General features: G+C 35.7%; 1 protein-coding gene across 1 annotated transcript; it reads right to left on the reverse strand.

Moving 5' to 3' along the window:
* Nucleotides 1–1,120, reverse strand: LOC109377854 (olfactory receptor 4M1). The gene has a single exon (XM_019634329.1). The coding sequence runs from the start codon at nt 1,030–1,032 to the stop codon at nt 91–93; it is 942 nt and encodes a 313-aa protein (XP_019489874.1). The 5' UTR covers nt 1,033–1,120; the 3' UTR covers nt 1–90.
* Nucleotides 1,121–13,625: the final 12,505 nt, after the last annotated feature.

The following is a 13,625-nucleotide window of genomic DNA, read 5'->3' on the forward strand; positions in this document are numbered from 1 at the left end:
GGTAGTGAAATCAACATTATAATCACTGCAAATGCTTCCTACTTTAGGACAAGGACCCTCAGAAGGACTATTGAATACACCATTTATCTTTCACTTTTCTTTACATAAAATATTTCTATTGACCAACTTCCTCATGGCTGTCTTCACTTCCTTGTTTCGCAATGTGTAAATGATGGGATTAAGCAAAGGGAATATCACAGTATGGAATACAGATACCACTTTATCTAGGGAAAAAGAGTCAAATGGGCGAGCATAAATGTAGATGGATGGCGCAAACATTAGTACCACAATGGTGATGTGGGAATAGCAGGTGGAAACGGCCCGGCTGGTACTCTTACCTGAGCCTGAGTGTTTCTTGAGCATGGCCAGGAGGAAGGCATAAGACATTAGGAGAGCAATGAAACACACCACAGAGATCAGACCACTACTGAAGATCATGAGTAACTCCTCCGGGAAAGTGTTGCCACAGGCAATCCGGACAACCTGTGTTATGTCACAGAAGTAATTGTCTAACTCATTGGGCCCACAGAAGGGAAGTCGAACAATGACAGCCACCTGTACTATAGAGTGAATGAAGCCCCCGATCCAGGAGAGAGCAACCAGAATACAGCAGAGGTGTCGATTCATGATGGTAGCATAGTGGAGGGGGCGGCAGATAGCAGCATAGCGGTCAAAGGCCATGACTGTGAGCAGGAACATCTCCGAGGCTCCGACAAAGTGCAAGAAGAAGAGCTGTGCAATGCACCCGCCAAAGGAAATTATCTTCCTTTCTACAAAGAAATCTATGAGCATTTTAGGGGCTGTGATGGAGGAATACCAAATGTCAAGAAAGGCCAGATTAGCCAACAGGAAATACATGGGTGAGGTCAGATGGGGGTCAAGTCTGATGGTGCAAATAATAAGAATATTCCCTGGAAGAATGAGTAAATAGAAGGATAGAAATACAATAAATAGCACTAGTTGCACCTCCCGAGTCTGGGATAGGCCAGTCAGAACAAATTCTGTCACTCTGGTATAATTCGTATATTCCATTTCTTCGCTTCTTTTCTTAATATGGCTATGAAAATAAAGAAATTATAGTTACTCCAAATAACATTTAACTAGAGTTGTAGTACTGCTTTCAAAATCATCAGGTGTTCTCTGTCATTAAGAGATTGTTTTAGGATATGTTTGGTTGCCCCATTTTATGTCTAATAAACCAAGATAGGGAGAGTAAGTGGTGACCCAAAAATTAGAAACATCAAAGCCATATGAAGTGTGTCAACTCTGAAGCCAAAATTTCAACTTGTTAATGTTATTAATTTCTATTTTTTATGCAACTCAGCAATGCACTAATCCCTCCGCCAAACATCTGCCTTAGTAAGCAATATGTGCAGCTGCTTCTGAGTTTAGCTAAATTTTAGACTGATAATAAGAGATACAGCCTGTTCTTTCTAGATTGTTTTGTTGTTGTTGAGAAATTTAACCAACTTGGAAACTTAGGCTTCTAATCTAATATCTAGTATGCTGATCTGGAAGTATTTGGGTTTTAATTTATCAAAGAGATCCCAGGGCTTCATGTGTAGTGGATAGGCATTTTTTCCTTAACCAAAGCGTATACAGCTTAATTCTTGGTAATAGGTAAGGAGCCACAACATACTACAATGCAGGGCCATATACGAAAATTCTTCTGGCTGTGATCAGATTCCATATTCCACTGACCATGGGTTTTACTCACTATTTCAGGAAGGCAGGAAGAGAACAGTGATCTGTGAAATGGGTTTGCTTGCCACCCCAGCTGACACAATCTACCATTTCAAAGTGAAAGTGGTAATAAGATTATTGATAAAATTTTGCTGCAGACCTGGTCCTGAACCTAACTGGACTAGATAAAACAAAACCCTCAAATAAAAATAAGATAATCATTCACTCTACCAAATGTGATTCCTCTTTTAAGTAATGTAAAAAACTGCCACACCAAAGTTAAGTATTTCTTGTAACCAATAGCCAATACTAAAGAGTTGCTTCTAGTCTACTGATGCACTGTTTTATAATATTTCCTCTCCTCAGGAGGTAAGCATAGGAAAAAAAAGTTAAGGTTTTCTAAAACCAAATAGATTTGACAGTGTCCAATAGTATACTATTGACTGAAGTAATCCAATGTTTCTTCCTTGGAAGCTACTGACTCAATTTGTGCATAATTTTAACAAACATAGTCATGTGACTTCCAAATCTAATATATTATTAAAGCATGTACCAGCATCAAAGAAGAGCTGGACCGCTGAAGTAGCCACACTGGAAAAACGACCTGTGTTTACCAGAAATATGACACAAGAGGCAGAAAAACAAAAATACTCAGAAAATTCAGTACTGTGGGACTATTTAGCAAATGGGTAAATATTCCCATACTTATGAATAGTTCAGCATGGGCCTCAGTGAGTTAATTAATCATGTTACGTAAAATAAGGAAATTAAAAATTCAGTTTAGAAGTATTTTAATCAAAAGAAAGATAAGGCAGGGCCGGCCGAGTGGCGCATTGGTTAAGAGCTGGCTTGGGACACCAGAGGGCCCCAGTTCAGATCCCCCTTATGAGGGCCAGTGACACTGCCCTCTACAGCTAAGATGCTGAACAGCAGTTCAACCTGGAGCTGGGCTGCCATGAGTCACCGGGCATAGGTGTAGGCTGCAGCCCCTGCTGCAATGGGTTGCCATGGGCTACCGTGTATAGCCAGCAGCCAGCATGAGTGGCCAGCAGCCACCAGGAGCGGCCATCCAGAAGCCGGCGACTGATCTGCCTCACCCGGGAAGAGCGCAATGATGGTGCCAACTTGGGCCAGTGAAGCAACGTCCTCCACAACTAGACTGAAAAACAAAAAGACAGCAACTTGTCTGTTCCCCTTCCACCAATTCCCCAGCGCTGTTCCCATCCCCCAATTCCCCAATTAAAAAAAAAAATCTTCAAAAAAAAGATAATGCTGCCAGTTTTCAATCCTCAACTTTCTTAAAAATGTGGTTATTCAGAATGACATACTTCCTAGGATTCCAGAAAGCAATAGTTTTACTGTACTTACCTAAAGAGGGCACTCCACAGTCTCCATAACTAAAAACACAGCAAGTATATAATTGTAAACTCACAGCATACTACTCATTTATATTCACTGATGAGTAAATTATGAGTTTCCAACAATCAAAAATATCTCTACAAAAAGCATCTAGAACATCATAATTACTCAGTTCATTTGGATATTTTGCTATTATGTTATATCCATCTGTCATTTTTGAGTAGATGGAAGTGATTTAATTATTTGTTCTTGAAATAATTGTCCTCTTGTGACTGAAAGTAGATGAATATTTCAATGTAGTGAATACTATTATACAACCCTAAGCTTTTTTATTTTCATGGGGATATTGATATGATGATTCTGATCATTGTCACACAAGCCACCCTTTCTTCTTCTGTCCTGTTCTCTGCCCATCCCATGAAAGAGGAAGAGAAAAACACACTGATATAGAAAAAAAAATCTAGGTGAATGTGTGTTGATGTCATAGAAAGACAGACACACTTCGGTTATTTGGAATAGAAAGGATTATTTTACAAAAAAAAAGTGTCAAAGAAATTTCCTTTTGTACTTCAATGTCCAAGATATAACATAAAATTAGAAACTAATAAGATGTACTTTCATTAAGAACCATAGCTAACCTGATTTACTCCTTAGGAGAAAAGTGCAGAGCATTCTTCCATTCTCACTCCTTGCTGAATGCCTCTCTCCTCCACTCCTCACAACCATCAAGTTAAAAAGGGACATATTACTGGAGCACCTCAATCTAATAGTTAGGCAGCCAACCAAACTCCTTGTTTTCCAAGCCCACAACTCAGCCACTACTCATAACACACACACACACACACACACACACACACACACACACACACACACACCATGCACTAAATCATGCCACTTCCTCACTGAAGGAGTAACCAACACATATATTCTCTCATGGACATGACCATGGCCTGAAATGCCATTAAACCCACAACAATTCTGACCTTGGCCTACATTTGTAATTTGATGCATGTCAGAACAAAACTTTATACATGATATTGAAAGCTCTATCCCAAAACATATAGCTTCTGTGTCACTAATATAAATTATTTGTTTATTCAACAAATATTTAGAGAGTATCTACTATGTACTAACTGCTGAGAATACAACAATGAACAAAAGAACTCATTGAACTTCCATTTTAGAAATATAGACAGACAATACATAAATGAAAGAACTATAAATGAGTAAAATAAATAAATACCACTGTTGATAAGCGACAAAGAGGAAATACAAATGAAATTATGATAGAGAATAAATAGTGGTAGCATGTGGCGGTAAGGTATAGTGATGACTTACTTTATTTATTTTATTTAAGTACATAAGTATAGTTGGTATACAATCTTATATTGCTTATATTAACTTGAGGGGTACAATATAGTGATTCAACATTTTCATACCTTACAATGTGATTGCCCACTAATTGTGGTAATCATCTGTCACCGTGCAAACTTATCATTAAAAAGTGGAGGGGAACATAGTCAATCGTACGCTGATTACTTTTTTAGAAGAGCTTCTCTGAATTGGTGACATTTCAACTAACTTTAACATAGGAAAAAAGCATGTGGGGAATAGGGAACAGCAAATGCAAAGGCCTCTTGGCAGGGAAGAGTTCCTAGTAACTGGGGAAGACCTGTGACTGACTGAGGTGCAAGAACAGAATAAAGAGATACACAAAGACCCAGGAATCTACAATAAGAAAACTGGAATTTAAATGCTTCCAATATATTTTAGAAAAAAACCCTAGAGAGTGGCTTAACAAGATTTGCAATTTAGGAATGTCACTCTGGTAGCTATGCAAATAAACTAAAGTTGGATTATGGGGTGGGGGTGATGTGGCTTAAACTAAAAATATAGCAACAGTTATTTAGAGAAGTGCATTGTTTCTTTAGAACATAATGAGGAGATGCAATTGGCAGAATTTAATGTTGGTTTTATGTTGTTATTGTCATAGCTGAATTTGAGCAACACAAAGGCAAATTAAAAAAATTTTTTTTCTTTATATCTTCTCTGTCTGAAATGAGATTCTTCAAGTGTATTCCAGGTTCTTAGTCTGACTGAATCTGCCATAAAGATTTAGGAATGCCCTGCCACACTCTAAGAAAACCTTGGGATGTGCCAATAAAATCCAGAGCAAGGAATTATGTTTGTGGGGATTTCATGGGCAGATAAGCCATCCATGCAGACTGAGTTAGGGTATTTCTTTCCAAGGATGGTATTTAGGAGGGGATAGCTATTCCAAAACAGTGCTTACTCTTACAGCAGCTGTATCAGTTGATCAAGAGTGTTTCACATAATGCTGCATTCACCCAGCTACACCTTCCAAGTTTCTGGAAGCAAGCCTGACCCTCATTCATTCATTCATTTATTTATTTATTTATTTATCTACTTATTTATTTATTTATTTTGCTGTTTTTTAAAAATAAAAATTGGATATATTTAAGGTGTATAACACTATGATTTGATATATATATATAAGTGTATATACAGAAGGTGCCAAAAAATAGATATACACATTTTAAGAAAGGAAAACTATTAAAATTGTAATACTCAATATATATCAATGATAATCTCAAGATCCATCCATGTTGTCACAAATGACACTATCTCATCTTTTCTTATGGCAGAATAGTATTCCACTGTATATATATACCACATCTTCTTTATCTAATCATCTATCGTAGGACACTTTGTTTAGTGGTTACCAGAGGGTAAGGGGGATGGTAGATGAGGGTAAAAGAGATCAAATACATGGTGATGGAAGTTGAACTGACTCTGGGTGTGATATATAGATGATGTATTACAGAATTGTACACCTGAAATCTATGTAACTTTACTAACAATTGTTACCCCAATAAACTTTAATTAAAAAATAAAATAATAAAAAATATATATATACATATATATACACATACCAATAACAAAAGATGCATGCAAGTGAAGTTTGACTTCTGCAATTACAAGAGGTGCTCAAAGTGGTTACCATCAGCATCCAGACACTTCTGATTACAGTGAACTACTGCTTGAGCAACGCTGACCAAAGTGTCCACTTGTATGTATTTTGTTGGCACCCCCGGTATACATGTGTGTGTGTGTGCGTGTGTGTGTGTATATATATATATACATACATATAGTGAAATGAGTACTACCATCAAGCTAATTATCATATCTTTTTTTCACAGTTACCATTTTTTGTGTGTGATGAGAGCACCTGAAATCTGTTTTCATAGCAAATTTCCAGTATTCAGTACAGTATTATTAACTACAATCATAATTCTGTGCATTAGATCTCTAGATTTATTCATTCACCCTACATAACTGCAATGTGTGCCTTTTGACCAACATATCCCTATTTCCCCCACCCCCCCACCCTTGGTAACCACTATTATACTCTTAAATGGATAAAGAAAGTATGAGATATATAATTCAGCCTTTAGAAAAACAGATCCTGCCGCTTGCAACAACATGGGTGAACCTGGAGGATATTATGCTGAGTGAAATCTGCCAGACAAAGGGGAAAAAAAAACACTGCATGATTTCTTACATGTGGAATCTTAAAAAGCCTGCTCCTCTTTTAACAACATCTACTGAATTCCCATTTTGTACTTAATCTGCAGGGGGTATTTAGAGGATTACTATGGCGATACCTAGAAATACAGAGGCCCTCCATATAGGTGAATGAACTATGTAAACTCTCCTCAAGGGAACAAAAGCTTTGGAAGAAAACAAGAATTTGTGCAGAAATTCTTCCTTACTAACAAAGCAACGTTCATACACATATCTAGCCAAGCTCGCAGTAACGACATGGAGAATAGTTACCTAGCTAATTTGAGAAATTTAGGGAGACTATCATGTAGATCCTGAAATAATTAAAGATTAAATGACTCAAGAGATATCGGGTTACATTCATACGAGAGGCATTAAAAAAATAGCTATCATCTATAACCACTTCTGGGTATTTATCTGAAGAAACCCAAAACACTATTTTGAGGGGACGTATGCATCCGTATGTTCATTACAACATTGTTTACAATGGCCAAGATGTGGAGGCAGCCTGGGTGTCTGTCGATGGATGAATGGATAAAGAGGAGGTGGTACAATATACAACGAAATATCGCTCAGCCGTGGAAAGGAATAGGTTCTCGCCATCCGTGGCAGCATGGATGGACCTGGAGGGTACTATGCTAAGTGAACTATGTCAGACAGAGAAAGACAGATGCAATGTGATCTCATTTATTTGTGGAAACTAAAGGACAAAAATAAACAAACAACACAGAAACAATTTCATAGATACAGAGAACATTTTGATGGTTGCCAGACAGAAGGGGATTGGGAATGGGTGAAAAAGGGGAAGGGATTAAGAAGTACAAATTGGTTGTTACAAAGTAGTTATGAGGATGTAAAGTAGAGCATAAGGAATATAGTCAATAATATTATAATAACTATGTATGGTGTCAAATGGGTACTAGATTTATTGGGGTGATAGACTGAGAGGGTTGGGGGACAGGGTGAAATTCTTTAAAAATTTTTTTAAAAGTACAATGTGGGTGACAAGGTGGAAGGACAGCAATATAATCACCACTGTAGATATATACAACACATAAAAGAAATGAATTTATTTTTTCTATTCTGAATATTTCAAGCTCATCTATCTTATTCTGTAAGATAGTAAGAGGCAGAGTACAAAAATATCTTCATCATATAAATGAGTATGTGAAGACATGGGACCTTGAGTCTCATAAATAAACTAGTAGCAGAAAAGTACCAGGATGTTGTAAGTATCTTGATTTCCTATACACATTTTTGCCCACAGTAAATTAGGTAAGAAGAAAGCATTAGGATCAGAGCAGGGCTTTTCTCAATATGAAAGTGTTTGGAGGGTCATATGCTGGATGAACATTTCTCTTATAATAGATACAAAGTGTGAGGGCCTTGGTTCTTACAGCTGACCACTTACCAGCTGTGTGACCTTTAGCAACTCACTTCTCTCAGCTTTAATGTGCCCCATCAGTGCAATGGAGATAATAATAGAACCTACCTTATAGTATTATTGTTAAGGATTAATGAGCTAATGCATGTAAACCTCAGAAAAATAATTGATACATAGCTCACACTTACTTAAATTATTGTTGTTGTTGTTTTCCCTTGCAAAGTAATAAGTTTAATAGAGAAACTATCATCCTAATATATGATTTCCAAAATATTACCCTCTAATGTCTGTTTATACTTCTCTATTCCCACTCTACCCCCAACTACTATCCTTGGATCTGGAAGACTAAGAACAAGTCTAAGAAATAATTTAGGGAACAGGACAAGAACATCTGACTTCTAAACATTACCATCTCCCCTCGTTTTCTCTAGACTACCGTGCTATGTGACTTGATAAATCACCATTATTAATTCCTCCAGCTACTCTCAAAAGCCTTTTTTCCAAAATGCCGGAAATTTTGTATAAATAATTTCTAATAAATACCGTAGAAGTTTGGGTTCCCATAGTAGTACTCTGTTGACATCTCCAATAAAAACTTTACTCATTGCATTATAATTTTTCAGTTTGTATTTTGTCCAAAATATAACAGAAACTCTAAGCCCCTTGAGGCCATGAAGCGTGTCTCATTTATATATCTAACCTAGTGCTTAAGATAGCTCCTGGCATGAGAGTCCTCAACATGCATTTATTGAATGAATGAATGAATGAATGAATGAATGAATGATTAAACAGGTTTTTAAGTGAACAAATAATTTATGACTGTAGGAAAAATTGTCGAATACTGTACTTCCAAATCTAATTGTTTTATACTTCATTTGGTATTTTCTGACTCTGCTTCATGATCCTTGATTTCGTTTCCTGGAATCCTCTTTTTAAAATACATATTCTACCCATATTAAATTAAAACAGGTTTCTTTGCTTTTTTTTTCTTATTCACTTCCAAACTTGCTACTAATAACTCTAGTCCCTTCAAAATGAAACATCTCAGGCCTTATCTGCCCCATCTTCTTCACAGTGGCCATCCAGAATAACCATCATAAGTCAGTTTTCCTGATTTTATTTCAGAAGCGACAGGATTGAAAATTTCGAAAGGTTATTTTAATAATTTGGCACTCTCTGAAGACCCATAAATCAGGATAACCGTCTCTGTATGAGATTGTTTAAGAATGGTTCATCCTGTGAGTATGAGATGGCCAAGGTACCTTCTCAATGCCCTTTTCAGCCTTGGGTTTACATGCTTTAGCTGTAGGGATCAAGCAGAAGAAGAAATAGTTTACCAACTCCACGGTTAAGGTCTCTCTATATGATCACCGTGATTTTCTCACACTTCTTTTTACTGGATGCTTTCTGCTTCTTACCACTATTCTCTGAGTATTTTACATAGTTATTCCTATCATTATATCCATCCCACGGTCTCAAAAATAGAGTGGCTGATGTAAATATTGTAACACCATTCTTTTACTTACCAATTACTGGTGCCAGTCTTGATGTAGTCAGGGACAATAGAGTGGGTAGAAGGTACCTCTTCCTCCATCCACATGAAAAGCTTGTGTTCTATATTTTGTTATATATCAGCTCCTTCCTTGATGTAACAATGAGCTAACTAGCTTCATGGTTTGTAACTGAGAAAATCACTTCTCTGGAGGCCAGGTCCAGCCAACTAGGGATCAAAACCCTGAGGGAATAATTTAAAAGTTGATGTGTGCTTCATCCAAAGAGCTTAGAAACACAACATTTGAATTGCCCAGAACAAGTAAGGAAAATGGCAGATTTCCTTAAAGTAAGAGTAATAAATATTATGCTGTGTGATATGCCCTCTTCAATATGATGTGCATTTCCAATTCTGTCCCAAAGGACTCTATCACTTAGAGATGTTGGATCCTTAGGAAAATGGAAATCTATCCAAACCCAATATGAATACTACATAAATTTCTTGAACAGTGGATACATGTTTGTCATGAAGGCATTAAGTAATAACTTTTATCCAATGTCTTCTACACGTGTTTAATGATTACTACATATCAGACACTGTAGTAGGCACAGGCATACAATGATGAACAAGACACAGAAGTTATTTCCCTAAATAACCTATTATTGACTTTCCTACCTATGAATCTACAAATACTTGTCTGTATCTATCATCTAGAAGTATTCTATGATAAATAAAATTAGGTCCTATCTCAGTTTTTTTCTATCAGTCTGATTTCCATCTCATATCTTTCAGAAATGTGTTCTTTTATGAAGAGATTGAGAAGTACAAATTAGTAGCTACAAAATAGTCATGGGGATGTGGAGTACAGCATGTGGAGTGTAGTCAATAATACTGTAAATGCTGTGTGTAGTGTTAGAAGGGTACTAGACTTATCTGGGGAATCACTTCATAAGTTATAGAAATGTCTAACCACTACACTGTACACCTGCAACTAATATAAAATAATATTGAATATCAACTATAATTGAAAAAAAAGTCATGGGTATGTAAGGTACAGCATAGGGAGTATACACAATGATATTATATAATAACTATGTACAGTGTCAGACGGGTAATAGACTTGTTGGTGTAATCACTTTGTGAGGTATATATATGTCTAATCACTTGTTGTTTTGTACACCTGAAACTAGTATAATATTGTATGTCAATAGAAATTGAAATATAAATTAAAAAATTTAAAAAAACCCACACAATTTATCCTTTTAAAGTTATCTCCACATTATACTCTTAATGGCCATACTTGATGTTTATGAAGTGAGAATGAGAATTACCTTTTAATTTCAAAGAAAAATTGCATCCTCGGTGATCCATGAAAATCTGTCAGATAGTCTTCCATAAATTGCTAAAGTTTTCTGTATAAGTTGGAGATGAAAAGACTCAGAAAGGGCTTAAATTGGAGATATAATTTATTTTCAATGGCCTCAAAGGGCAAGTCAGAACAGATGTGTATTTTTAGAGTTTGGTTAAACACAAAAATTTTCAAAAAGTTTGCTTATATTCAGTTTTAAATGGTTGTAAAACTTCAATTCGGTTTTCTCAAATTTTTATTGAATGCATATAAAGATACACAAATAATGAAAGTGTCAATTATAAATCCACTATATTATCATAAAAATAGTAGAAAACTCTGGGTCTTTCTACAGCTGCTTTTTTTATTTAGAAGGCTTCCTAACTCCATTTCCTTAGGCAAGTTCCTCTTGGAACTTATTTTCTTATATGGAAACCAGTGATGCTAAGAGCATATAGAGTTGTCATGAAATAAAATTGAGAAAACATATGTCACATGCCCAGAACAGAGTCTGGTGCATATTAGGGACATAAATTATAATCATGATAATGAAAAAAATGAAAGTGTCAATAAGACTAATAAACAATGTATTCCAAACTCCAGTAGAAATGAACAATGATTAATAAGAAAATAATGCTAAATTCATGGCAGTTTCCCTGGGTCAGAAAACCTGAGTAATCACCCTCTTTCCATCCAAATGTTTTCTAAGAGGGAAACCTGGTCAGGGTTCCAATGGAAAGGCAGCCATTCTATTTGAGATCTCCAAAGGCAGAATGTGAAAGATTTTTCTCTAGTATCATTCCATTTCTTAATGCAAAGATGCCAATATTCTGTTTATGAAGCATATGCCTGTGTGATATATCTTTGGAGTGAGAGGTAGAAAGAGAGGCTGGGAGACTGAACTGTTCATTTCTCTTAATCTCCCTATTACCAGCCATCTGTGTCACCAGGATGACACCATCTCCCTTACTTGGTGTCCTGGCATCCCAAACTTATCAAAGATTCTGAGAGATAAATCTGTGTATTTCTCTTCAGTTGGTACTTTAGAGTTAGCCTTCCCTACTTTGCCAAATCAGTTACCACACTTTTGTCTTCTCTTTTCCAAACATTTGTTGAAATCTTTTGTCTGCATCTAACTTCTGTCCTGTTTTCTTTGTTCTTGTGGGTCTATGTTTTTCCCCTTTGTTATTGTTGTTGTTATTATTACTCTTATTGTCATTATTATTTAATTTAGATCATAGGAGAAAAAAAGGAAAACTAATGCAGACTACCATTTTAAATATAATTTTAGAGCATTTGTTATTTATTTTTTAAAATTAGGTACTTATAAAAAAGATATAATGTTCTTTTTACAGAGGAACTGCAATATGAAAATAACTACAAGGAAATTCAACAAAATGGTGATCATGTGTGGAAGAGCTGAAGTGTAGAGAAACCATTTGAAAGAGTTTACAAAAGTCCCATTCACCAGCGATTGTTAACATTTTATTTTCCACCTCCAACTGCAAAGGAGTCCATAAATAATGCCAAGTCTCTATTACTAAGGAAAACAAGGAACAATGGGTCCAACCAGCAGTCTCTGTCACAAGTATCTACTGTGCATCCAGATCTGCATTATATACAGGGAGTAAAAAAGAAATATGATACATTATTTATATCCTCAATAGGTTGTAGAAATTATATTAAAAATCCATAAAAACAAAAATCAGAAAAATAAGTGTCAGATACCATTTTATAAAATATATACAGGAATGTTTAAGGCATAAATAAAATAAATGTTGGATGAAAATAATCAGGGCAGAATTCTTGAAAAATATGAGTCATGCATGGCACAAGACCTAAAAAGTTCCTTAGAATAAAAATTCATTTTCTGAAGAATTAAGAATACCTAGCTATTCTCTAACCTTACTAAGAACACACACACACACACACACACACACACACACACACGTGCATAATCCATTTTGTCCTTTTTAAAAATGAAAACAATTTTAACTATAATTTATAATACAAATACATCTCCTTGACTTAGTCATTTCCGTAGTTCAAATGTCAAATTTTTTTAGTGGCTTTAATTAATTTATTCTATGTATTGTAAAAAATAAATAAAAGTAAGATTACTTTCACTAAAAATAATATAATATGGGGGTGATAGAGAGTATTTAAATTATCCACGGGGTCTTTAAAGAATTGCTCAGGACCAAAATATGTAGACTGTTCTTTTATTTCCTCCCGTATCCTTTGGGCAGTTTGTCAGTTTATATTAACTTCTTCATTGCATGCAGTGTATATTTCTATGTGTGCATTTTCTTTATTTCTTATATTGTATTATAATTATCTCTTATGAATCTGTTTCCCTTACTAGATTATGCTATATTTGTAGGGAAAGACTAGGGAAGAAGAAAGAGAGAGGGAGGGATAGAGAGAGAGAGAGAGAGAGAGAGAGAGAGAGAGAGAGAGAGAGAGAGAGAGAGAGAGAAGAGACAGAAGAGAGAAGGGAGAAGGGAGAAGGGAGGAAAGGAAGGAGAGAGGGAAGGAAACAAGAAAGCAGCTCTTGGGAAATTAGACAGACTTCTGTTTTTAGGAGAAATGATCTGATTCCACAGAGATATTTTGCTCTTGTAACCCCATTCTAAATCATCAAATGAGTGTTGAAGAGAGTTTGATTTGAATTGAAAGGATCTAAGACAATTAAATGAGATACTAAGTAAGAGTGTTTATTCTCTCACTCTAGAAGAGAGGATAAACCTTACCAGTATGGAAAGCATTTCCTC

Source organism: Hipposideros armiger, unplaced genomic scaffold (genome assembly GCF_001890085.2).
Source record: "Hipposideros armiger isolate ML-2016 unplaced genomic scaffold, ASM189008v1 scaffold_1585, whole genome shotgun sequence".
Classification (NCBI taxonomy): Eukaryota; Metazoa; Chordata; class Mammalia; order Chiroptera; family Hipposideridae; genus Hipposideros; species Hipposideros armiger.

Bases quoted from the DNA above. Each gene is read 5' to 3' on its own strand.
- LOC109377854 (XM_019634329.1), bottom strand. From the start codon at position 1,032: ATGGAATATACGAATTATACCAGAGTGACAGAATTTGTTCTGACTGGC.